The sequence below is a fragment of the Macaca thibetana genome, chromosome 7 (assembly GCF_024542745.1).
Source record: "Macaca thibetana thibetana isolate TM-01 chromosome 7, ASM2454274v1, whole genome shotgun sequence".
Lineage (NCBI taxonomy): Eukaryota > Metazoa > Chordata > Mammalia > Primates > Cercopithecidae > Macaca > Macaca thibetana.
Genome location: NC_065584.1, coordinates 124,762,101 through 124,789,151, shown reverse-complemented (window position 1 = coordinate 124,789,151; position 27,051 = coordinate 124,762,101). Strand labels below are relative to the sequence as shown.

The window sequence follows — 27,051 nt, the reverse complement described above, 5'->3', positions numbered from 1 at the left end:
CCTCCTGCCTCAGCTTCCCAGAGCGCTGGGATTATAGCTGTGAGCGACGGCATGGCTGAATCCAATGTTTTGTGTGTGTGTGTGTGTGTGTGTGTGTGTGTGTATAAATACATTATGACTGTGGTAAGATATGAAATATATTTGGTTTTTGTCCCTGGTTCCTGTCACAAAGCTACTAAAACCCTTAGAATATTCCAATAGAAATGTCTTTATTAATAATGAGCCTCTTTTAGAAATAATACCACACATCTACAGCCATCTGATCTTTGACAAATTTGACAAAAACAAGAAATGGGGAAAGGATTCCCTATTTAATAAATGGTGCTGGGAAAACTGGCTAGCCATATGTAGAAAGCTGAAACTGGATTCCTTCCTTACACCTTATACAAAAATTAATTCAAGATGGATTAAAGACTTAAATGTTAGACCTAAAACAATAAAAACCCTAGAAGAAAACCTAGGCAATATCATTCAGGACATAGGCACGGGCAAGGACTTCATGACTAAAACACCAAAAGCAATGGCAACAAAAGCCAAAATTGACAAATGGGATCTAATTAAACTAAAGAGCTTCTGTACAGCAAAAGATACTACCATCAGAGTGAACAGGCAACCTACAGAATGGGAGAAAATTTTTGCAATCTACTCATCTGACAAAGGGCTAATATCCAGAATCTACAAAGAACTTAAACAAATTTATAAGAAAAAAATCAAACAACCCCATGAAAAAGTGGGCAAAGGATATGAACAAACACTTCTCAAAAGAATACATTTATGCAGCCAACAGACATATGAAAAAATGCTCATCATCACTCTCCATCAGAGAAATGCAAATCAAAACCACAATGAGATACCATCTCACACCAGTTAGAATGGCAATCATTAAAAAGTCAGGAAACAACAGGTGCTGGAGAGGATGTGGAGAAACAGAAACACTTTTACACTGTTGGTGGGACTGTAAACCAGTTCAACCATTGTGGAAGATGGTGTGGCGATTCCTCAAGGATCTAGAACCAGAAATACCATTTGACCCAGCAATCCCATTACTGGGTATATATCCAAAGGATTATAAATTATGCTGCTATAAAGACATATGCACATGTATGTTTATTGTGGCACTATTCACAATAGCAAAGACTTGGAACCAACCCAAATGTTCATCAGTGATAGACTGGATTAAGAAAATGTGGCACATATACACCGTGGAATACTACGCAGCCATAAAAAAGGATGAGTTCATGTCCTTTGTAGGGACATGGATGAAGCTGGAAACCATCAATTTCAGCAAACTATCGCACGGACAGAAAGCCAAACACTGCATGTTCTCGCTCATAGGTGGGAATTGAACAATGAGAACACTTGGACACAGGAAGGGGAACATCACACACAGGGGCCTATTGTGGGGTGGGGGGAGGGGGGAGAGATAGCATTAGGAGATATACCTAATGTAAATGACAAGTTAATGGGTGCAGCACACCAACATGGCACATGTATACATATGTAACAAACCTGCACATTGTGCACATGTACCCTAGAACTTAAAGTATAATAAAAATAATAATAATAATGAGCCTCTTTTGATCACACTTGAATTTATTCCAATGAGGTGACTTAGAGTGGAGCCCCTACATAACTTCAGGATGGGGCTGGTTACCAGAAAAACCAAATGATTACGGAATTGTAACTTCCAGCCCCATCCACCAGCCTCTGGGAATAGGGGAAAGCTGGAGATTAAGCTCTATAAAAACTCTTGAGCCAGGCATGGTGGTCCACACCAGCAGTCCCAGCTACTTGGGAGACTGAGGCAGGAGGATCCCTTGAATCCAGTAGGTTAAGGCTAGTCTGGGTGACATAGTGAGGCCCTAGTTTTTTCTTGTTTGTTTTTTGTTTTTTGTTTTTTTGTTAATTTTGAGATGGAGTCTCTCTCTGTTGTCCAGGAGGCTGGAATGCAGTGGCGCGATCTCGGCTAGCTGCAAGCTCTGCCTCCCGGGTTCACGCCATTCTTCTGCCTCAGCCTCCTGAGTAGCTGGGACTACAGGCGCCTGCCACCATGCCCGGCTAATTTTTTTTGTATTATTATTATTATTTTTTTAGTAGAGACGGGGTTTCACCGTGTTAGCCAGGATGGTCTCGATCTCCTGACCTCGTGATCTGCCTGCCTTGGCCTCCCAAAGTGCTGGGATTACAGGCATGAGCCAAAAAACACCATTCTTCCCCTACTGAATTGTAATGGAGAGTTCATTATGAATCAAGCAACTCTATGTGTGGGTCTATTTCTATACTCTTTATTCTGTTGCATTGAGTTCTAGCACCAATTCCACAGTATATTAATATATATACATATATATATTTATCTTTATAAAATATCTGTTTCTGGTAGTGTAAGTTCCAACTTCTTCAAAATTTTGTTTGCTATTCTAGGTCTTTTGCATTCCATATACATTTTAAAGCCAGCTTTTCAATTTCTGTTTTAAAAAGGCTCATTGAGATACTGATTAGGATTATAGTTCATCTACAGATCAACATGGGAAGAGCTGACATCTTAACAATACTAAATCTTCCAATCTATTAACATGGTATACCTATTTATTTAGTTCTTTAATTTCCCTCAGCAATGTTCTTATAATTTTCAGAGTAGAGGTCTTGCACATACATCTTTCATTAGATTTATTCTCATGTGATTGAAGTTCTTACTGCTTTTGTAAATTGTGTGTGTATATATATGTGTGTGTGTGTGTGTGTGTATATATATATATGTATTATCTATATTTATTTTTAAATCAGGCAGTCTCCCAAAAAGAATAGGTTCAAAGAGATTCCCAGATTATATTTGTAAAATCTTACTTTCAAGCGGGTGCGGTGGCTCACGCCTGTAATCCCAGCACTTTGGGAGGCCGAGGTAGGTGGGTCACCTGAGGTCAGGAGTTCGAATCCAGCCTGACTAACATGGAGAAACCCCATCTCTACTAAAAATACAAAATTAGCCAGGTGTGGTGGCCCGTGTTTGTAATCCCAGCTACTCGGGAGGCTGAGGCAGGAGAATCACTTGAACCCAGGAGGTGGAGGTTGTGGTGAGCCGAGATTATGCCATTGCACTCCAGCCTGGGCAACAAGAGCAAAACTCTGTCTCAAATTTTAAAAAAAGGAAAAATATTATTTTCCAGGTGTTGTTGCTAGTAATACCTATTATATAGTGTTTTTGTATCCAATTATCTTGCTAAATTCACTTATTCTAATAACAGATTCTTTTAGATTTTTAAAAAGATTTGCTATGTATACAGTCATATCATTTGCAAATGAATTATACTTCTTCCTTTACATATCTATATACTGTATTTTTTTTCTGTATGCTGTACATCTCTATTTTCTTTATTTTCTTGCCTAACTGGACTGTCTAAAATCTCCAGTACAATGTAAAGCCGACTGGTGATAGCATACATCCTTGTCTTATTCCCACCCTCAAGGGGAAAGTGATTCAACACTGCATTACCAAGTATAGTATTAGCTGTAGTTTATTTATGGATATCTGTTATTAGATTAAGGCAGTTCTCTATCTCCTTTGCTGAGAGTTTTTATAATAAAAAGATGAATTGTATCAAATGCTTTTTCTGCATCTACTGATGTGTTCGTTTTTATCATTTATTCTGTTAATGTGTCTACTTATATTGATTGAATTTGAACCCTTCATTAAATAAAATTTACAGGAGCCCATTGGTTTGAACTGAACTCCTGCACTAGGCCCAGCACACCAAATCATAATGGAGCCACTCATGCTGAAGGTCCATGCCACCAAGCTGAAACTAAGATCTTTTTTTTTTTTTTTTTTTTGAGACGGAGTCTCGCTCTGTCGCCCAGGCTGGAGTGCAGTGGCCAGATCTCAGCTCACTGCAAGCTCCGCCTCCCGGGTTCCCGCCATTCTCCTGCCTCAGCCTCCCGAGTAGCTGGGACCACAGGCGCCGCCCCCTCGCCCGGCTAATTTTTTGTGTTTTTAGTAGAGACGGGGTTTCGCCGTGTTAGCCAGGATGGTCTCGATCTCCTGACCTTGTGATCCGCCCGTCTCGGCCTCCCAAAGTGCTGGGATTACAGGCTTGAGCCACCGCGCTCGGCCCATATTGTTATAAATAAATGGGAGGGAGAAGGAAGAAATCCTCCTTACAGAAGAATTCCAAACAATATGGACAGGTAGATAGTTCTCGCACCCCTTGAGAGTGGGCTGGAATTAGTGATGACTTCTAAAGAGAGTATGGAAAGAGTAGAATAGTAACTTTACGGTGGAGAAACCAGGCTAACACTGCCTTAACCAAGTGATCAAGGTTAATATTACTAGCAACAAGTCAAGTTGATACTATCTACCTATAATATTGTGTCTGGAGTTGGCCGCTTCTGGTGGGTTCTTGGTCTCTCTGACTTTAAGAATGAAGCTGCGGACCTTCGCGGTGAGTATTATAGCTAAGCTGGCATGAACCCAAAGAGTGAGCAGCAGCAAGATTTATTGTGAAGAACAAAAGAACAAAGCTTCCGCAACCGGGAAGGGTAACCGACCGGGTTCACACTGCTGCCCGGGGACGGTGTGGCGGGTCACCAGCTTTGCCTTATTTGTCCCTGCCCAGGTCCTGCTGATTGGCCCATTTTAGAAGGTGCTGATTGGCACATTTTACAAACCTCTAGCTAGCCACAGAACGCTGACTGGTGCATTTTTACAGAGCACTGATTGGTGCATTTTACAAACCGCTAGCTAGCTACAGAGTGCTGATTGGTGTGTTTTTTTTATTTGTTTGTTTTGAGATGGAGTCTTGCTCTGTTGCCCAGGCTGGAGTACAGTGGCGCAATCTCCACTCACTGCAAGCTCTGCCTCCCGGGTTCATACCACTCTCCTGCCTCAGCCTCCTGAGTGGCTGGGACTACAGGTGCCCGCCACCAGGCCTGGCTAATTTTTTGTATTTTTAGTAGAGACGGGGTTTCACCGTGTTAGCCAGGATGGTCTGGATCTCCTGACCTCGTGATCCACCCACGTCAGCCTCCCAAAGTGCTGGGATTACAGGTGTGAGCCACCGTGCCCGGCCTGATTGGTGCATTTTAAAATCCTCTTGTAAGACAGAAAAGTTTGCTGAGTCCCCACCTGACCCAGAAGTCCAGCTGGCTTCACCTCTCAATATGATGTGCTGAGTATACTTTACTTATGTGGTATTCTTCCCTAAAAAACATAACCACAGTCTAATCATCAAAAAAAAAATCAAACAAATCCAAATTGAGGGATATTCTACAAAATATCTGACTGCTACTCCTTGAAACTGTCAAGGTCATGAAAAACAGAAAAAGACTGAGAAACTGTCATTGACCAGGGGAGACTAAGGAGACATAATAACTAATGACAAAATACAATATGGCATCCTGGATGTGATCCTAGAACCCAAAAACTACATTAGTAGACAAACCAATGAAATCCAAATAAAGCCCAGAGTTTAGTTAATATTGATTTACTGATGCTGGTTTCTTAGTTTTGACAAATGTGTCATGGTATTGTAAGATGTTAACATTAGGGGAAGCTGGGGAAGGGGTATATGGGAACTCTCTGGACTATCTTTGCAACTTTTCCGTAAATCTAAAATTATTCCCAAATATATACACTATTATCTTTTGATACAGGGTCTCACTCTGTAGCCTAGGCTGGAGTGCAGTTGAGGTAGATCAGGTAGGATGGTCACAGCCTCACTTAAAGGGGAACAAGATACTTGCCAAACAGACAGATGGAGAGAACAGCTGGATGCTGCACAACCCGCCTCAGGAACTCGTGGTCAGAACATCCTGCTGCAAGGAGGAAAAAGAGCAAAAGGGGACAAATCCTCCAGCTTGCACAGGCACAGAAACCCTTGGTCAGTGTCTTTAGGCTGACCTATACTCATTTTAACAGTAAAAACACTCCCCGGGGTGGAGAATTACTCTCAAATTCTTTTGTGCACCAAAGTCAAGAACTTGAATCAGTCCACCACCAACACCATGGAGCCATCACAGTTCACTGCAGCCTCCTTCTCCCTGGTCAAGCGATCCCCTCACCTAAGCCTCCAGAGTAGCTGGGACTACAGGTGTGCACCATCGCGTCTGGCTATTTAAAAAATTTTTTGGTAGAGAAGAGGTCTTGCTATGTTGCCCAGGCTGGTCTTGAACTCCTGAGCTCAAGTACTTCTCCAGCCCCAGTCTTCCAAAGTGCTGGGATTACAGGCATGAGCCACTGTGTCTGGCCAAAATATGTATTTCAAAAAAGACTGACTAAATCTCCAACTCTCATACATTGTTGTGGTGGTATAAACGGTACATTTATTTTGGAAAACTGAGTTGCTTACCCTATGACTCAGCAGTTCTATTCTTGGGTCTCTATCCCAGAGAAACCAGTGCAGTTTTATTAATAGCCTAAAACCAGAAACAAATGTCCACTAGCCAGAGAATACTGATACATTCAACCATACAAATTATAGAGACACGTTGAGCTAAAGAAACCAAACACAAGAGTACATACTCGGCTGGGTGCGGTGGCTCAAACCTGTAATCCCAGCACTCTGGGAGGCCAGGAGTTCAAGATCAGCCTGGGCAACACAGTGAGAGCCCCCCATCTCTATAAAAATTTTAAAAATTAGCCAGGTGTGGTGGCATTCACCTGTAGTACTAGCTACTCAGTCGGCTGAGCCCAGAAATTCGAGATTATGGTGAGCTATTTTTGTGCCTCTGAACTCCAGCCTGGGCAAGAGAGCAAGATGCTGTCTTTTTTTTTTTTTTTTGAGTCAGGAGTATCACCGTGTCGCCCAGGCTGGTCAAGAACTTCTGGTCTAAAGCTGTCTCTTTTTAAAAAAAAAAAAAAAAAAAAAAAAGGGAGCTGGGCTTGGTGGCTCATGCCTGTAATCCCAGCACTTTGGGAGGCTGAGGCAGGCGGATCACATGAGCTGAGGTGTTTGAGACCAGCCTGGGTAACATGGCAAGACCTTATCTCTACAAAAAATATACAAAAATTAGCTGGGTTTGGTGGTGTGTCCCTGTAGTCCCAGCTACTTGGGGAGCTGAGGTAGGAGGACCACTTGAGCCCAGGAGGTCGAGGCTGCAGTGAGCCAAGATGGCACCACTGCACTCCAGCCTGGATGACAGAGACCCTCTCTCTCTCAGAAAAAGTGTATACTGTGAGTCCATTTATATGAAATTCTTGGAAGGACAATACTAATGGATGGTGATTTTGTAGAGTAGTGCTCACTTCCACAACAGCGACAGTAACTTACACTTGTTACTGTACACTTGAACCTGTACACTTAAGGTTAGTGTACTTTAAGCCTCAAATTAAAAAAAAAAAAATCTAGTAAAAGTTTGCCATTTCAACAATTTAATTTATTTATTTATTTATTTAGAGATAGAGTCTTGCTCTTGTCACCCAGGCTGGAGTGTCATGGCGCGATCTTGGCTCACTGCAACCTCCGCCTCCTGGGTTCAAGCGATTCTCCTGCCTCGGCCTCCTGAGTAGCTGGGATTACAGGCGCCTACCACCACGCCCGGCTAATTTTTGTGTTTTTAGTAGAAAAGGGGTTTCATCATGTTGGACAGACTGGCCTCGAACTCTTGACCTCAGGTGATCTGCCCACCTCGGCCTCCCAAAGTGCTGGGAATACAGGTGTCAGTCACCGCTCCTGGCCTCAACCAATTTTATTTATTTTTTAATGGAGTCTTGCTCTGTCACCCAGGCTGGAGTGCAGTGGTGCGATCTCAGCTCACTGCAACCTCCACCTCCCGGGTTCAAGCGATTCTCCTGCCTCAGCTGGCCAAGTAGCTGGGACTATAGGCACATGCCACCACGCCCAGCTGATTTTTGTATTTTTAGTAGAGACAGGGTTTCCCCATGTTGGCCAGGCTGCTCAAACTCCTGACTCAGGTGATCCACCTGTCTTGGCTTCCCAAAGTGCTGGGATTACAGGCATGAGGCACCGCGCCCAGCCTCAACCATTTTAAAGCGTACAATTCAGTGGCATTAGGTATATGCAGAATGCCATGCAACCACCACCACTTTCCATTTCCAGAACTTTATCATCCCAAAGAGAAACTCCCTTCCCCTCCTGCTCAGTCCTTGGTAATCTATATTCTACTTTGGATGGATCCGCCTAATGTAGCTACATTACAATAGTGTTCCTATGTACTTTGAAGCCAGAATGGCAGAGAAAGAAAATGGTAAGGAAACAGCTTCTTGAGATATTTGACTGTGAATATAGTGTATGTGGTAGGTGGAGGGGATGAGGGTGGGGTTTTGGCTTTATGTTTTAAGAAGGTTGTAATTTGAACTTAAGAGTCAAAGTTGAGAGTTCCCAGGTCAGAAGGAAGTTGAATAATTGAGGCCTGCAAAGGCATGGTAAGATCAGCAACTGTGTTTTGGAGTGGGGAGAAGGGGACACTGGAATTGAAGTTTGGGGGAAGTTTATGAAGGGAATCTTTTGCCAGGATAAGTTTTAAACTTTAATAATATCACCACCAGGATGTGAGTACCTTTGCTAGGCACTGGGTTAGGTACTGGACATAATTCTCTTTTATAACCACCCAGCAAGACAGGCATTATTGGTATGAACTTAGTTAATTCATACTTTTTTTTTTTGAGACGGAGTCTTGCTATGTTGCCCAGGCTGGAGTGCAATGGCACCATCTCGACTCACCGCAACCTCTGCCTTCCAGGTTCAAGAGATTCTCCTCCCTCAGCCTCCTGAGTAGCTGGGACTACAGGCGCACGCCACCACACCCACCTAATTTTGGAATTTCTAGTAGAGACAGGGTTTCACCATGATGGTCAGGCTGATCTCAAACTCGACATCATGATCCACCCACCTCAGCCTCCCAAAGTACCAGGATTACAGGCTCACGTGAGCCACCGGCACCCAGCCTGTTCATACCAGTTTTACTGGTATGAATTTAGTTTGAGAATTTGCCAAAGACCAGTTTTTAGTGGATAGGCTCAAAATATTTGAAACATAACCAACTTTGTGAACTCTGTACGAGAAGGCAAACAATTGTGGCCCTTTAAGCCCGGGTTGGAGTGTTACTGGCTTCACTGGGTGTCTCTGGGCAGCCTTAAAGATGCTGAAGGGTGGGGGTGGGAGGGCTTGGTGAAGAAATTAGGAGGTGCAGAAAGAACAGGAGATGGCCAAAGTCAGCCTAGTTTGGTTAAGAAAAAAATTTGGCCATGTCTTTGGTAAACCAGTGGGGAAGCCTGTCATGGACTTCAGGCCATGGACTCAAGGATCTATGGGACCAGGCCTAGGATTGGCTGTGCAAAGTAAACAGCAGGCAGATAATCATGCTTAAGAGTGCAGGTAGGGCTGGGCGCAGTGGCTTGCACCTGTAATCCCAGCATTTTGGGAGGCTGAGGCGGGTGGGTTACTTGAGGTCAGGAGTTTGAGGCCAGCGTGGCCAACTGGGCAAAACCCCACCCGACTCTATTAAAAATACAAAAATGGCAGGGTATGGTGGCTCATGCCCGGCCTCAGCACTTTGGGAGTCTGAGGCAGGCGGATCACGTGAGGTTAGGAGTTGGCCAACATGGGGAAACCCCACCTCTATTAAAAATACAAAAATTAGCTGGGCATGGTAAGGGGATGGGGCACCTGTAATCCCAGCAACTCAGGAGGCTGAGGCAGGAGAATCGCTTGAACCCAGGCAGTGGAGGTTGTGGTAAGCAGAGATCACACTACTGTACTGGGCAATAGAGTAAGCGAGACTGTCTCAAAAAAAAAAAAAAAAAAAAAAAAAAAAGGCCAGTTGCGGTGGCTCACACCTGTAACCCCAGCACTTTGGGAGGTCAGGGTGGGCGGATCATGAGGTCAGGAGACGACACCATCCTGGCTAACATGGTGAAACCCTGTCTCTTAAAAATTAGCCAGGCGTGGTGGCACGTCCCTGTAGTCACAGCTACTCGGGAGGCTGAGGCAGGAGAATTGCTTGACCCGGGAGGAGGAGGTTGCAGTGAGCCGAGATCACGTCACTGCACTCCAGCCTAGGTGACAGAGTGAGGCTCTGTCTCAAAAAAAAAAAAAAAAGTGCAGGGAGAACACAGGCAGCAAGTGGCCACAGACCTGGTGAAACCACTGCTACAAATGGGCAGCACCCTCAGGAGACTAGCCAATGCTCTTCGGAGACAGAGGGACTAGCCACAGGGCTCTTAAAGAGTAGCAGAAAAATATTCTAGATTAAGTCAGAATATCTTGGACTTGTTAACTAAATTAGTTCAATAATGATCAACTAACATATCTAGGTTAAAAGGTTATTTTCATTCCTCAGTGTTACAGTCAGAATATTTACAGAAGTATTTATTTTAAAAGTAGACTTAAAAAAAAAAAGTAATTTAAAGCTCCAAGGTATATTGTTTCATGTAGGTGTTACTGCTACCTATACTTTCACCCCATTTATTAAGCCCAAAACACTTCAAGCAACTTCAGGTTCATAAATTAATAAGGAGGTACAGAAGCCCAACCAGGATGGGACAGAATGTGTTCCAGGTTGGAAGGGGACAGCATGGCTCCTCAATGGTCTTGTACGGAACACTTGTGCCGTACTGTAATGAAGATTTTCTTCCTGAAAATCTGCATGTGACCTTTTAGATCCTCTGGTTGTTGGTTTAGTCTCCGGATTATAATGGTGTGCTGGAATCAGGTGGTTGACTAGAAGGTCAATCCAAGCTCCTAGGCCCCCCTCTCCTGTAGGCCTCAATTATCCACCTGTGAGGCTCAGGAGGGCTGACCAACCTGAAGGTTGGGAAAACTTGCTTAAATGAGGAATTGCCATTTCAGCATAAACTGTCCTTAATTCTACTGTAGAAATTGCTTTCATTCTGGAGATGGTGAGTCCCAGAAGATCATGGCCAAGATGATATCCTAAGTGGCTTCCTCTGAGAGTTTATGCCCAAGAGGGAGCCATCTGGCCACTTGCTGCTTCTTACATTTCTAATAGCTGCTCCATTTCCTTAAGGGCTGTTGTTAAATCATTTACTTGATTGTTACATAAGGTTTGCTGTTCTAGGAATCGGACTCTTTCTTCTTTCATCTCCAGCTTTACCTTTAAGGCCTGCATGGAAAGACATTCCAAAGGAAAACAACACATACACAAAACTCTTGACTAACAGGAAACACAATACCCACATTATGCTCCTGTTCCACTAAGGAAGACCGCTGGAGTATCAACAGAGACTGTATCTTCTATTTTAGATTTTGCTTCTACGTGCTGGTTTTAGGAATTGTCCCCCTAGTAGTAGAGAGGGACTAGACTCCTGTATCTCTAGGTTTGGGGCAATATCCCATGATTCATCCAAGCAATCTGAAGCAGTCCAGACCAAATAATCTGTGTTTACTACAGGTCTCCTCCTCAAGTCATCAAGTTTCCATAGAAAGGATTACATACAGTTCCCAATTCCCAACTCTGAGCAACCTACTGTGTTACACATTGCCTCATGCCTTGGCAATGTGAACATTTCTAAGAGGCCTCGCTAACAGAAAGAAAAAAAAAATTGGTGGAAAAAACTGCTAAAAAATCCAAATGAAGGCTGGGCGCGGTGGCTCAAGCCTGTAATCCCAGCACTTTGGGAGGCCGAGACGGGCGGATCACGAGGTCAGGAGATCGAGACCATCCTGGCTAACACAGTGAAACCCCGTTTCTACTAAAAAATACAAAAAAAATAGCCGGGCGAGGTGGCGGGCGCCTGTAGTCCCAGCTACTCGGGAGGCTGAGGCAGGAGAATGGCGCAAACCCGGGAGGCGGAGCTTGCAGTGAGCTGAGATCCAGCCACTGCACTCCAGCCTGGGCGACGGAGCCAGACTCCGTCTCAAAAAAAAAAAAAAAAAAAAAAAAAAAAAGTCCAAATGAAGACTTGGAATATAGTTAATAGTAATGTACTGATGTTGGTCTCTTTTTTAAAAAAAATTTTTTCCGGCCGGGCGCCGTGGCTCAAGCCTGTAATCCCAGCACTTTGGGAGGCCGAGACGGGCGGATCACGAGGTCAGGAGATCGAGACCATCCTGGCTAACACGGTGAAACCCCATCTCTACTAAAAAATACAAAAAACTAGCCGGGCGAAGTGGCGGGCCCCTGTGGTCCCAGCTACTCGGGAGGCTGAGGCAGGAGAATGGCGTAAACCCGGGTGGCGGAGCTTGCAGTGAGCTGAGATCCGGCCACTGCACTCCAGCCTGGGCGACAGAGCCAGACTCAGTCTCAAAAAAAAAAAAAATTTTTTCCTGCCGGGCGCAGTGGCTCACACCTGTAATCCCAGCACTTTGGGAGGCCAAGGCGGGTGGATCACCTGAGGTCAGGAGTTCGAGACCAGCCTGGCCAACACGGTGAAACCCTGTCTCTACTAAAAATATAAAAATTAGCCAGGCGTGGTCGCAAACGCCTGTAATCCCAGCTACTCGGGAGGCTGAGGCAAGAGAATCTCTTGAGTCCGGGAGGTGGAGGTTGCAGTGAGCCGATTATCATGCCACTGCACTCCAGCCTGGGGGTAAGAGCGAGGCTTTATCTCAAAAAAAAAAAAAAATTTCTATTTTTAGAGACATGGTCTCACTGTCACCCAGGCCGGAGTGCAGTGGCATGATCACAGCTCACTGCAGCCTTGCCCTCCTGGGCCCAAGTGGTCTTCTCGCCTCAGCCTCCTGAGCAGCTGGGACTACAGGTATGCACCATCTCTCTCTCTCTCAAAAAAAGTATATACTGTGAGTACCTTTGCTAGGCACTGGGTTAGGTACTGGACATAATTCTCTTTTATAACCACCCAGCAAGATAGGCATTATTGGTATGAACTTAGTTTATTCATACTTTTTTTTTTTTGAGACGGAATCTTGCTGTGTTGCCCAGGCTGGAGTGCAATGGCACCATCTCGACTCACTGCAACCTCTGCCTTCCACCACACCTGGCTATTTTCTAAATTTTATTTTGCAGAGATGGGATCTCGCTATGTTTCCCAGGCTGGTCTCAAACTCCTGGCTTCAAGTAATCCTTCTACCTCAGCCTCCCAAAGTGCTGGGATTACAGGCATGAGCCACCATGCCTGGCTGATTTCTTAGTTTTGACAAATGTACCAGGATAATGTAAGATGTTATTGTTGGGGGTTGGGGGAGGGAGTGCATCAAGAAGAATAGCTAATAGATGCTGGGCTCAATACCTAGGTGACGGGATGATCTGTGCAGTAAACCACCATGGCACATGTTTACCTTGTAACAAACCTGCACACCCTATCCATGTACCCCTGAACTTAAAAGTTGGAAATTTAAAAAAAAAAAAAAAAGTATCAGGGTAAATTTTCTGTATTATCTTTGTAACTTTCCTATAAATCTAAAATTATTTAGCAAGTTTATTAAAAATAAAAAGAAAAACAGGAAAGAAATCTACCTATCGTGGTAGGAAATGGTCAGGGTGATGTCTGCCTCTCACCTGTAACTCCTCCATCTGCTTTTTGGCTGTTTCATTAAAAAGCTTCAGCTCCTCTTGCAAAGTTTCTAACAGCAACTAAGAGGAAAGTACAATGTAGTAAACAAATCTTCATATAAAACCAGACCTGCATTAGATGATGGCTAACATCCCTTCCACACAGTTCTCAACAAAGGAGTCAGGAAATTTGATACAGTATAGAACAGAGGAACCAGAAAGCTCTCTCTACAGGTTTACCTATCACGTGTTTTAAATTTTCTTTTTTCTTTTTTTTTTTTCTTTTTTTTTGAGACAGAGTCTCGCTCTGTCGCCCAGGCTGGAGTGCAGTGGCCAGATCTCAGCTCACTGCAAGCTCTGCCTCCTGGGTTGACACCATTCTCCTGCCTCAGCCTCCCGAGTAGCTGGGACTACAGGCGCCCGCCACCTTGCCCGGCTAGTTTTTTGTGTTTTTTAGTAGAGATGGGGTTTCACTGTGTTAGCCAGGATGGTCTCGATCTCCTGACCTCGTGATCCACCCGCCTCAGCCTCCCAAAGTGCTGGGATTACAGGCGTGAGCCACCGCGCCAGGCCCCACGTGTTTTAAATTTTCAATTCAGACTTACCTATATTTGTAAGCACAAAGCTACCTTTCAAGTAAAATATGCTATTTTGAGTGCATGTTCCATTTCTCTTTTCTACCATCGCAGATAATCAAAGGTTGTTTCTTGGGGTTTATGGAACATATAGCAGAGACCTTCTTAGATTTACAGAGCCCCACAGTCACTCAGCCCTTGTGCCCTTTCGCACCCATTCCCTCACCATAGAGTCCATGTGATCGGTAGTAGATTCTTGTCGTGATGCCAGGGTCTCACTGCCTAAAGCTGACGGATACAACAAAGTCAACTTCACTTAGGGAACTACACACTTTAAACAAAAAAAAATAAAAACCCTCCATGAACAAGTACAGAAATATTCATGAGGGGAATTTCTCTTAAGTGTCTAATCCCGGACTTTCTCCCAAGTTTTCACCTTGGCAGGGTCACCCACATCTGCCCTGCAGAACTGCATTTTATCTCCTTTCAATCTAGGTTTGGATATGGCCAAAAATTCTGTATACTTTCTCCTTAGGTCAGTGGACAATTTGTCCAAAGGAAATGTATAGGTTGGATTTTTTTGGTTTTGTTCACAATTTAAGAGCCTTTCAGGCCTTAAAAATTATTACTTTTGGTAATATCACATGCATGTAATAAATTAAAATCATACAAAATATTTATGGTGTCAGGTGTGGTGATGCATACCTGTAGTCCCAGCTACTCAGAAGGATTGCTTGAGCCCAGGAGTTGGAGGCCAGCCTGGGCAACATAGCGAGATCCCATCTCAAAAAAAAAATTTAAATTTAAAAACATGTATTTTACAGTGACTATAAAGAATATCCCAGGTCGGGCATGGTGACTCATGTCTGTAATCCCAGTACTCTGGGAGGCTGAGGCAGGCAGATCACTTGAGGTCAGGAGTTTGAGACCAGCCTGGCCAACATGGCGAAACCCTGTCTCTACTAAAAATACAAAAATTAGTTGTGTATAGTGGTACATGCCTGTAATCCCAGTTACTCACGAGGCTAAGGCACGAGAATTACTTGAACTCAGGAGGAGGAGGTTTCAGTGAGCTGAGATCACGCCACTGCACTCCAGCCTGGGCAATGGAGTGAGACTCCATCTCAAAAAAAAAAAAGAATATCCTCACCTGTAACCTAAAGATTAACCAGTAACATTCAAAGTCAGTATTCCTTAATACGAAAAGGCCTGGGCCCATTTCCTGGGCATCCTCTAGCTCTTTGACTCAGGCTGAGGCCCTCTTACAGTCTTTGGACAATTCTTTCTACTGCTCTCTTTGCTACAGATTCTGCTCTCTGGGGGACAGGGTAACAGTAGTCATTTTTTAGTCACTGTAATTCTGCTGATTAGCCAGGTTTAAGAATGCTTGAAGTAGTATTTTCTGTCTCTTCCCATTTGAGATGTTACTAGTATGCTTGCGAGGAAGAACATGTTCAAACAAAATGTTCCTTTCAAGCACACTAGTAACTTTCCCAAATGGGAAGAGACAGAAAATATTCTCCCTTGAAAGGAACAAAATATTTCTCATCTACTTGCAAGGTCATACCTGTTGGCATAAAGTGTTCAGGTAAGAAAGAGATAACCTTCTCTCTATATAATCCTCTGAAATTCTATTGGCCAGGCAAAAATCAACATCACATGAAAACAAACAGAAGCCCTCCAAAATCTTTAGGGCTTTACTGAAGTAACCCCTGCACTTACTGGGCCAGCTGATGCCATGCTGGCAAGATCAACCCAGGAAGGGACACATGCACCGATCCCTTCAAAGACAGCTAGCTGTGTGCTATCTCTTACCTGGATCAAGGCCCTTGCTCTCCAAAATTGCCAAACAGTTGTCCCGAAACTTCTCCAGCAGCTCTACCTTTTGGGTCAGGTCCTTCAGCTCTCCCTGTTGGAGCACCGCACAGACAGATCAGGAACTGTCCCAATCCCTAGGGGTGGTCGCCCTTTCTTGCCCTTGCTCTTGGACAGCCATAGCAAAAGCCTGTTTTTTTTTTTTTTTTTTTTCTGCCCTTGGGCATTTGTGCATTAACAAGCTTGCTCACCCAAGGGGCCATCCATCAGGATTCCATGTGCATTGCCCAGTGGCAGCTGGTAACAGAGCTCTGGTGGGTCTCTTACCTGAGTTTCAGTCAACTTCTGGTGCAACTGCTTGTTGACGGCTTCTAAGAGCTGGTTCTTGTCCTTGAGCTCGTCCTCTGATTTTTGCTTACTCAGTGGTTTGTAGCTGTAATAACAGTTGTACTTACATGAAAAGACAAAAGGGTTAAGAGCATGGCCTACACCAGGCGCAGTAGCTCACGCCTGTAATCCCAGCACTTTGGGAGGCTGAGGTGGGCAGATCACCCGAGGTCAAGAGTTCAAGACCAGCCTGACCAACATAGAGAAACCCTGTCTCTACTACAAATACAAAAATTAGCTGGGCGTGGTGGCGCATGCCTGTAATCCCAGTTATTTGGGAGGTTGAGGCAAGAGAATCGCTTGAACCTAGGAGGTGGAGGCTGTGGTGAGCTGAGATTGTACCATTGCACTCCAGCCTGGGCAACAAGAGCAAAACTCCGTCTCAAAAAAAAAAAAAAAAAATGGCCTACAGAGTTACACAAACACGTCCTGTTCCTATCCTGGCTATTTACATAGCGGTTATGACCTTCAGTGAGTTGCATAAGCTCCCTGAGGCCCTGTTTCCTCATTTTGGCAATTAGGACAATACCTACATCTCATAGTATTATTATTAATAAGAGAGAAAACCCATGTGCATTTCTTAGCCCAGTAGCTGGGCTGATATGTAATAAAATAATCTAATGTTTATCATCTAATAAACTCTAATATCACCAATATTAGAGTTTTTTCTTTTTTCTTTTTTTTTTTTTTCAGATGGAGTCTCGCTCTGTCGCCCAGGCTGGAGTGCAGTGGCGCTATCTGGGCTCACTGCAAACTCCGCCTCCCAGGTTGACGCCATTCTCCTACCTCAGCCTCCCAAGTAGCTGGGACTACAGGCACCTGTCACCACACTCGGCTAATTTTTTGTATTTTTAGTAGAGACGGGGTTTCACTATGTTAGCCAGGATGGTCTCGATCTCCTGACCTTGTGATCTGCCCGCTTCAGCCTCCCAAAGTGCTGGGGTTACAGGTGTCAGCCACTGCGCCGGGCCTAGAGTTTTTTCTTAACGTTCTCAGTCTTTTTTGTTTTGTTTTGTTTTTCTGAGATGGAGTCTCCCTCTGTCGCCCAGGCTGGAGTGCAGTGGCCAGATCTCAGCTCACTGCAAGCTCCGCCTCCTGGGTTTCCGCCATTCTCCTGCCTCAGCCTCCGGAGTAGCTGGGACTACAGGCGCCCGCCACCTCGCCCGGCTAGTTTTTTGTACTTTTTAGTAGAGACGGGGTTTCACCGTGTTAGCCAGGATGGTCTCAATCTCCTGACCTCGTGGTCCGCCCGTCCTGGCCTCCCAAAGTGCTGGGATTAAGGCTTGAGCCACCGCGCCCGGCCTCAGTCTTTATTGCTAGTATTTTGTCTTCAAAACTTTTTTATTTTTTTAAGTCAGAGTCTCGCTCTGTCACCTAGGCTGGAGTGCAATGATGTGATCTTGGCTCACTGCAACCTCTGTCTCTGGGAATGAAGTGATTCTCCCGCCTCAGCCTCCTGAGTAGCTGGGATTATAGACATGCGCCACCACGCCCGGCTAATTTTTGTATTTTTAGTAGAGATGGGGTCTCATCATGTTTCCCAGGCTGGACTTGAACTCCTAACCTCAGGTTATCCACCAGCCTTGGCCTCCCAAAGTGTTGAGATTATAGGCATGAGCCACTGTGCCCTGCTATCTTCAAAACTCTTAGGATAAGCCCAAATAATAGATCTGGAACTAAAACCTATTTGTACAGACTTTTCAGCGTATTATTTCTATTTCTGATAGTGCAAAACTTCGAAGCTAGCCTCAAAGATGAGAGATGAACCTTCTCTCCCGGATTTCACCACCACCACCACCAGAATCTCCATCTCGAGATCACTAACTACAGGCAGCCCTTCCTCTCCTGAAGGCTTCACCCTCCTGTTGATGGGCCATAGCTAAGTGTGATTTCTGATCAACAGTGGTCCTGGCGTGGAGTCCAAAAAGCTCTTGCTTGAGACTCAAGATAGTAGCACCACTGATTCTTGCACTGACAATGGTTCTTACACCTAGCTGTGCCTCACCCCTGAAAATTCCACGCAGGTTCCTGAGGTGGAACCCAGACCCTAACACAGTAAACAAGTCCCACGAGTGATTCTGATGCAGAAACAAGGATTGAGATCCACTACCCTAGAATAGTGGCCAAGTTGATTTACCCTGATGCTCACCCTTTTCTGACATTCCTTCTGGTGGTGGTATCAGTAGCTTTCATTTGCCTAGGAGGGCAGAAACAAAGAAATGAATCAGAGACTCATAGTACTGTTAAGTGTGCAGTGAACAGGCAGAACAAAGAACTTGAGTTTCTGAGGAAAGAACCAGGGATGACATACAAGGCAAATGGCACAAGCTTGAGAGCTCTGAGGGACTATGCATTATTGTTTCAGCACAGACTATTGAAAAGGCTTATTAGTAGCAACGGGGCATGACCCCGACCACCCCAACATCCTGACAGAGCTGCTCCTCTCAAGATGGCGTGGCTATCTCATGTCAACCTCACTCACCTGGGAACTGAATGCTGGCTGGGGACACACACACACACACTACGCTAGGGCTGGACTGTGGTCAGACCAGCAACCTAGGGTAACTACTAGTCCCCACCCCACATGACTACCCCTCAGGGTTGGCGTATGACTACAGTGCTGCCATTTGTATCCTCAGAGCAAGCGATGAAAGAGGAAAGAACACCTCTCATAGCCCTGGCTGTGTCTCTTCAGAAAGATCAACCCAGAGGGTTCTGGCAAAGAGCTCAGGAATGCTGCATAGCTCTGGGCCACTGACTGAAGGCCAGTTGTTCAGGAGCCTTGTATTCCCCAAAATCCTGTTTTCTAATTCTTTGTATTGATCAATTTCTAGGAAGATGTTCTAACTGGATACTAATGATGCGTTCTCACCCATTCTCTCGTCTCAGTTTGGTGATTTTTGTAACATCATTCTCTGGACCTCCTGAATGAAGCTGTTTGGAAACATCGACTTCTTTGGACCTAACAGGTAACAGACTCTTAGAAGTGGCCCGAGTTTGTGTGTCTGCAAAGGAAAACGAGAGGTAAAACTTCTGGCATCGTGAGCCGACAGCTGCAACCCTATAACAAACAGAGCCCCATTCTAAGTTGTCATAAATCTTTACTGTATTTTAAAAAATATTATTAATTTTTTGAGACAGAGTCTCGCTCTGTGGCCCAGGCTGGAGTACAGTGGTGCGATCTTGGCTCACTGCAACCTCTGCCTCTTGGGTTCAAGAGATTCTCCTGCCTCAGCCTGAGTAGCTGGACTACAGGCACCTAAAATATGTTTTAAAATAAAATTTAAAAAATAGAGACAGGGTTTCACTATGTTGCCCAGCCTGGCCTCGAACTCTTGGGTTCAAGCAATCCTCCTGCTGTGGCCTCCCAGGCGTGAGCCACCACGCCTGGCCAAATCTTTATTTTCATGCTGGCAAATTTCAACATGTGATATTAATTCAAAAGAATAAAACTTCCAGGCTAATTGGCAATAAAAACCAAAATTCTTTAAATGGACAGTACAGTGTGTTTGAGGGTAGCCAAAAGTTTCGTTGAACTGAAAGGTGGAGGCTGTAAAAGTGAACATGGAGATGGACACCAGCAGAGAGCAGGGTGGAAGTAAAACACGGCTGAATCCTTGTACCATCTCGTTAAGCAACTCCAAGCACGCTGCACACTCTCCTAAGGCATGACTGAGCTGCTCTGAGTTTTTTTAAATTGTTACTTCGTTCTTTTTCCCAGAATATCTTCCTAACCACTCTAAGACATCTTTGTGTCCCCATCACCTAGAAGAATATTTGGCATATGAACAGGGGTTCAATAACTGCTTGTTGAATAAATCAAACACTTCACAGTTGCATAGGTTGTTTCACAGACCATCTCTAAACCACCTGTCTGGTCCCTTCCTCTTCCATGCTGACTGCCTCTACCACCAGCTCTTTCGTTTACCCTTCGTTAAGTATAGAGTTTCCCTATTAGGCATTCTAATCTGATCTTCTTGCCAGATAACCAGAGAAATGGCCCTGCCATAACACTCTTCTTCCCCAAAGGTGAGAATTTTCCTTCATCCTTGTGCCAGCTCCCCAACCACACAGTCCATCATTCATGTTCTACAGCAAATTCAAGTAACTTATCTGGAGTTAAAAGCACCCCCACCCTCACACGCAGGCTTTTCTGGACTCATTCTCACTTTGTTCACTGTAAAATGGCCCCTTTAAGCTTGACCTAACTTAAGAGCCATTACAATCAAATCAAATTGAAGAAATGCGGTACAAATGAGGTATTAAAAGGGTTCTTTTTGAGGTGTCTGTCTGAAGTAAAAAGTAACCTTGGAGAAATATCATCTTCTCCTCTCTCAAGTATTAGCAAGTTATAAACAACAAATCTACTCCATGTAAAATGGAATTAACGGTCGATTGATCAAAATTAACACTCTTCATTGACTAGAATTGGTTCCAATAATTCGTATTTGCTAAAACCTAAGGATTGCAATGTAGGAAAAACTTAGTAGGATTTCACAAAGCTGTCTCCTAAAAATGGGAGACACTGGGAGGGGAACTGGATGGCTGGTGTCAAGGAAGGGAAGGAAACTTGTTTATCATTGTATATGGTTTTCCAACTTTTTTTTTTTACATGTGCATAAATTACTTATCCAGCCCATGCTCAAAATCAAAACAAAAAACCTGGGAGGCAGCCTAAAAATTTGAAACTGTTCCAGTTACATATGATCATAAAGCTGGGACAGAGATGTAAACCCAAGAGATGAACACTCGCAGCTTGGCTGAGAGAGCTAGTCACTGCCCACTGACTGAGGGCACTGCATCTAAGGGAAAGACACAGCAAGCAGCTGAGACCTGGCTCCAGTTCTTCCAGCAACTCCTAGTCCCCGCTGGTGCCAGGATTACCATTCAGGTGTTCTGTGGCTACACAAGACAACAAACAACCCATTAAGCCTTTGGAGAAAAGCCTATTTACTTCAGAGCTCAATCCTGCCAAGGTTTATGTACCAGCTGAGTGGAATCATCTGGGAAGAGATCATAAATAGCTACTCTACAATCTCCCGCAACAGTTTTCTGATGTCTGAAGCTTATTCTGTACTATAATCTCTAGATTAGGCAGTTTCCCGACTGCAAACCCCATGAGATGACTTTGAACCACAAGCAAAGCAACACAAAGCAGATGGCAAAGCAATTAAAAACTCTATTTTTAATCATGTCTGTCTCTTCGCCCAAGTTTCTCAAATACTTTGCCTAGGTCTAACCCCTCTCTCCCACTTCACTCAACAAACGTGTATTGAGAATGTGGTAATTCTCAATAATTATCTCGAGAAACACGGCGCAGATGTAAAGGTGAACAAAGAACCCTAAGCATTCCACTTCTCAAATGATTCTCCTCTTTCCTCCCTGAAAACAAACCCAATCCCTCAAGATGACCCAAGTCTGGAAATAAGACGGATAACCGGTTAGAAGGGGATTCCTAGCTTAATGGGAATAACATTGTACAATAACCAACAACTTAAATCTAACTGATGAATACAGTACATACGCGGGCAGAAAAATGCAGAGCAGGTCTAAAATCCTACCACATGGCCCTTCCCCTAACTCCCATCATAAACCTACACACCCTGGTTATAGGGCGCTCGCAGGTTTTCAGGGCCGGCGGGACACCCTCCCAGTGCCCACGCCACCCATTGGATCTCCACACTCCCGGGACCATCCCCGGCCGGGCCGCAGTGCCCCGGGCGCGGCGTGGGCACTCACCTGCGGGCTGGCCGCCGCTCAGCGCAGAGGCGGGCTGCAGGCTATACACTGTCTTAACCACACTGGTCATCGTAACGAGGCGGCACGGCTGAACTCTGGAAGGTACAGGATGAATGTTACCCAGCGCTGGACTACTGGGCCCGAGAGTGGTGGGCTTGGGGATAGCGCGACCCGACAGGCCTCGGCTCGGGGTTGGAAAAGAGAAAATCCTCCTTTCCCAGCTCTTTCCGTCCTTCCTCCCATCCAGCCCAGTCCCTCGCCCCGGGAGAGCCGAACCCAGGAGCCCGCCGGTCCTGCCCGCAGTCCTTGTCGCTCTCTTTCAAAAGATGCCCTGAAGCAACTGTCGCGCCGCCTGCCAAGTTGGCCGCCTCGGTTTCAAATGGAAACTTCCGGTAGCTGGGCGGAAGTGGGTTGGAATCGCACTCCGTAGAAAGCCATGTTGTACGGAACATTCTGTTCCCTGGCGGGGGTTCGGGAGCCGCCATGCTGTACGGAAGATTCGCTCGGAGGCCAGAGGCAGACCTAGCGAAAGGTGTTGTAGCCCCCAGGTCTGGGCGGAGGAGGAGGGTGATGCAATTTGTAGGCTTGAATGGAGCTAATGAGCTACCAGCGTCATATTCCGGGATGGAGACGCAAACGTGGCCACATTAAGGGTCCGTGTCACAATCCTCTTTATTTAGTTTGGGATTGTTAGGGATATTGCCAGGAGCACAGGTTATTTGGATGAAAACTACACATTACAGGAGGAGAGTGGCAGGTGAAGCTTGAAGAAAAGGACCTATGCGCTGAGATACCTGAGGCACCTACCTGAGGTCCTAATTTTAATAGTACTTACCCAGATTTTAAGTAGCGATTCAAAGCTACTCCTAATAAACAGGGTAGTTTGCATCATTAAATGCACTAGTTCATTCATTTCATCCAGCATTTATTGAGCACTTCCTGATTACCCAGCAGTGTTCTCAGTGGGTGGGAGGGACTGAGGGAGAGCAAATATCAAGATTGACCTTGGCTCTGCCCTCCTGGAGTTTACGACTTAGGAAACAGACAGTGAACAAATAATCACCTGAATAAATATATATTTACGGATTGTGGTGAAATTGTGAAGAAGGCTGGCTGCAGTGGCTCACAGCTGTAATTTCAGCACTTTGGGAGGTGGAGGCGGGTGGATTGCTTGAGTCCAGGAGTTCAAGAACAGCCTGGGCAACATAGTGAAACCCCATCTCTACAAAAAATACAAAAATTAGCCGGGCGTCGTGGCATGCTCCTGTAGTCCCAGCTACCCTGGAGGCTGAGGTAGGGGGATTGTGTGACCCCCGGGGGACAGAGGTTGCAGTGAGCTGAGATTGCACCACTGCACTCCACCCTGGGTGACAGAGCATGATCTCAAAAACCAAACCAAAACACACACACACACACACACACACACACTCACACACAATGAAGAGAAAGTACAAAATCCTATAAGATAGAAAAGCAGGGAAACTTAGATTATATTGGGGGCTCAGGGAAGACCTCTCTGAGATGATGTTCGATTAAGGAAGGAGGAGAGGGAGTTAATCATTGGGGAAAGGGGAAAATGCAAAGTCCCAAGGCAGAAATGGGTTCTTCCCTAGGCACAGAAAGATAGGAAGAGAGTGGTACAGATAAAACTGGAGAAATAAGAAGTCAAAAGACAAATTTTACAGGCTAAGGTATAGAGATTAGATTTTATCTAAAAGTAATGGAAAGTCACTGAAGCATTATAGCAGGAGAGTGTCATCCAATTTATATTTTATTTTACTGTATTTATTTTTTTGAGACAGGGTCTCACTCTGTTGCCCAGGCTGGAGTGCAATCATAGTTCACTGCAACCTTGAACTCCTGGGTTCAGGAGATCCTCCCACCTTAGTCTCCTGAGTAGCTAAGACTAAAGGTTAAAGGTGCATGCCACCAGGCCCAGCTACTTTTTGTAGAGATGGGGTCCTGCTATGTTGCCCAGGCTGGTCTTAAACTCCTGGCCTCAAATGATCCTCCCACCTCAGCCTCCCAACAGACATGAGCCACTGTACCTGACTCAATTTATATATATATATTCTTTTTTTTCTTTCTTTCCTTTTTTTTTTTTTTTTTGGAGACGAAGTCTCATTCTGTTGCCCAGGCTGGAGTGCAGTGGTGTCATCTCGGCTCAGCTCACTGCAACCTCCGCCTCCTGAGTTCATGCGATTCTCCTGCCTCAGTTTCCCAAGTAGCTGGGATTACAGGCGCTGCTACCATGCTTGGCTAATTTTTTATATTTTTAGTAGAGACGGGGTTTCACCATGTTGGCCAGGCTGGTCTCAAACTCCTGACCCCAGGTGATCTGCCCGCCTTGGCCTCCCAAAGTGCTGGGGCAGGCGTGAGCCACCGCGCCCAGCCCTTTTTCTTTTCGAATAATTGGGCTTGAATAATTGTGAGGACAGAGCCACTATTTTCTGCTGGGGAAATTGAGAATTCAGTTTTGAACGTGGAAAACCAGACATATCTTTGAGGCATTCCAGTGGGGTGGTCATGTAGGCAATTGGAAATACAGGCCTTGAGCCCAGAAGAGAGCCTGGATTGGAGATACACTCTTGGGAGTTATTGACATATGAATGTACTTAAAATTTTGATATTTAGGAGTTCGAGACCAGCCTGGCCAACACGATGAAACCCTGTCTCTGCTAAAAATACAAAACAATGGCCGGGCACAGTGACTCACGCTTGTAATCCCAGCACTTTGGGAGGCTGAGGTGGGATCACTTGAGGCCAGAAATTCGAAACCAGACTGGCCAACATGGTGAAATCCCATCTCTACTAAAAATAGAAAAATTAGCCAGGCATGGTGGTGCATGCCTGTAATCCCAGCTACTCGGGAGGCTGAGGCAGGAGAATGACTTGAACCTGGGAGGTGGAGGTTGCAGTGAGCCGAGATGGTGCCACTGTACTCCAGCCTGGGTGACAGAGCGACACTCTGTCTCAAACAAAATAAAATAAAACAAAACCTTGATATTTGATGAGATCAAGGGAAGAAGTGTGCAGACAGTCTTTGGGCCAAGGACAGGGACACCAGCATTTTGAAGTTGCAATGCTAATAAGGTGCTTGCCAAGAAACCTGATAAAGAGGTGCCAGAGAGGTGAGAAGAGAACAAAAAAAGGGTGGTGTTCCAAAATCTAAGGAGGAAGTGGCAAGCTGCTGAAGGAGGGAGTGGTGAACTATTGAAAATAGTTGACTTTCTAACTCCGCTGCTGCCATGGCTCCTGCGAAAAAGCTTGTGGCGAAGGGGGACAAAAAAAAGAAGCGGGTTCTGAAGTTCACTCTTGATTGCATCCACCCTGTAGAAGATGGAATCATGGATGCTGCCAATTTTGAGCAGTTTTTGCAAGAAAGGATCAAAGTGAAGGAAAAAGCTGGGAACCTTGGTGGAGGGGTGGTAACCATCGAAAGGAGCAAGAGCAAGATCACCGTGACATCTGTGGTGTCTTTCTCCAAAAGGTATTTGAAATATCTCACCAAAAAATATTTGAAGAAGAATAATCTATGTGACTGGTTGCGCGTAGTTGCTAACAGCAAAGAGAGTTATGAATTACGTTACTTCCAGATTAACCAGGACGAAGAAGAGCAGGAAGATGAGGATTAAATTTCATTTATCAGGAATATTTTGTATGAGTTCTTGAATAAAACTTGGGAACCAAAAAAAAAAAAAAAATAGTTGAAAGGGCAAGTAGAATGAGAACGAAAAGCATCCAATGAATTTAGCAACAGAGAAGTCATGATGAGTCTAGCAAGAGGAATGCTGGTGGAGCGTTTGCAGTGGCAGTCACATGGGCATGGGTTGAAGAGTACGTGGGAGATGAGGAAGCAGAGATGGCAGGTGTAACTCCAGGAGTCTGTTGCAAAAAAAGCAGAGCAACTGGGCAGTAACTGGAGATGGGTTATGGGGGTCAAAGAAAGCTTTCTCTAAAGCTGTGGACATGTGGGCCGGGCAGGGTGGCTCAGCCTGTAATCCCAGCACTTTGAGGGGCTGAGGCAGGCGGATCACAAGGTCGGGAGATGGAGACCATCCTGGCTAACACTAAAAATACTACTAAAAATACTACTAAAAATACAAAAAAACTAGCCGAGGGTGGTGACGGGTGCCTGTAGTCCCCGCTACTCCAGAGGCTGAGGCAGGAGAATGGCGTCAACCTGGGAGGCGGAGCTTGCAGTGAGCCGAGATGGCGCCACTGCACTCCAGCCTGGGTGACAGAGAGAGACTCCGTCTCAAAAAAAAAAAAAAAAAAAAAAAAAAAGCTGTGGATATGTGTGCCCATAAGAACGAGCCAGTAGAATGGATGGAAAGGATGCTCAGGAGCAAGGAAGAAGGAAGATGGGATCCAGAGTAGCATCTTTAAATTCCTTTATTCATATGCCCCTACAAAAAAACAAAAAACAAAAAACAAAAAAACAAAACAAAACAAAAACAAAAAAACCCTCTTGCCTGTTTTTACTTGATACTTAATATTTAAGTTTACTTTTATTTTTATTTTTTTAGAGGCAGGATCTTGCTATGTCATCCATGCTAGAGTGCAGTGGCTATTCACAGGTGTGATCATAGATAGCGTAGTGCATCTTTGAACTTCTGGACTCAAGCCATCCTCCCACTTCAGCCTCCTGAGTAGCCAAGACTGTAGGCATGTACCATCTCACCTGGCTTAAATTTTTTTCATAACTTTAAATCATTGTAAGGGACATACTTTCTGCCTGTTGTATATTGTTTACTTTTTTCTTTTTTTTTGAGATAAGGTCTTGCTTGGTTGCCCAGGCTGGAGTGCAGTTGTGCGATCATAGCTCACTGCAGCCTTCAACTCCTGGGCTCAAGCAATCCTCCTGCCTCAGCCTCCCAAGTAGTTGGGGCTATAGGCACATGCCACTATGCCTGGCTATTAAAAAAAATTTTTTTTGTGGAGATGAGGTCTTACTATATTGCCCAGGCTGGTCGGGAGCTCCTGGCCTCGACTGATTCTCCCACCATAGCCTCCCAAAGTGCAGAGATTACAGGCATGAGCCACCCACCTGGTCATATTGTGTATACTTTGTATTTATTATTCTTTTTTTTTTTTTTTTTTTTTTTTT

The 27,051-nt window shown here is 44.9% G+C and overlaps 2 protein-coding genes across 3 annotated transcripts; one reads left to right on the top strand and one right to left on the bottom strand.

Annotated features, from left to right (window-relative positions):
• Positions 1–10,307: 10,307 nt before the first annotated feature.
• On the bottom strand, positions 10,308–22,558 carry KNSTRN (kinetochore localized astrin (SPAG5) binding protein). 2 transcript variants are annotated; one of them, XM_050799562.1, is made up of 9 exons: positions 22,218–22,554; positions 21,942–22,036; positions 19,075–19,207; positions 18,352–18,399; positions 16,143–16,248; positions 15,816–15,909; positions 14,227–14,288; positions 13,432–13,506; positions 10,308–11,076 (listed from the first exon to the last, which is right to left on the bottom strand). In XM_050799562.1, exons 1-9 carry the CDS (start codon positions 22,424–22,426, stop codon positions 10,948–10,950), a joined length of 951 nt encoding a protein of 316 aa, XP_050655519.1. In that variant the 5' UTR covers positions 22,427–22,554; the 3' UTR covers positions 10,308–10,947. The 2 variants fall into 2 exon arrangements, with proteins under 2 accessions (XP_050655519.1, XP_050655521.1); XM_050799564.1 differs by lacking the exon at positions 14,227–14,288 and having other exon boundaries at positions 10,979–11,076; positions 22,218–22,558.
• Positions 22,559–25,000: 2,442 nt separating this feature from the next.
• Positions 25,001–25,582, top strand: LOC126959889 (60S ribosomal protein L22-like). The gene has a single exon (XM_050799657.1). It carries the CDS (start codon positions 25,190–25,192, stop codon positions 25,574–25,576), a length of 387 nt encoding a protein of 128 aa, XP_050655614.1. The 5' UTR covers positions 25,001–25,189; the 3' UTR covers positions 25,577–25,582.
• Positions 25,583–27,051: the final 1,469 nt, after the last annotated feature.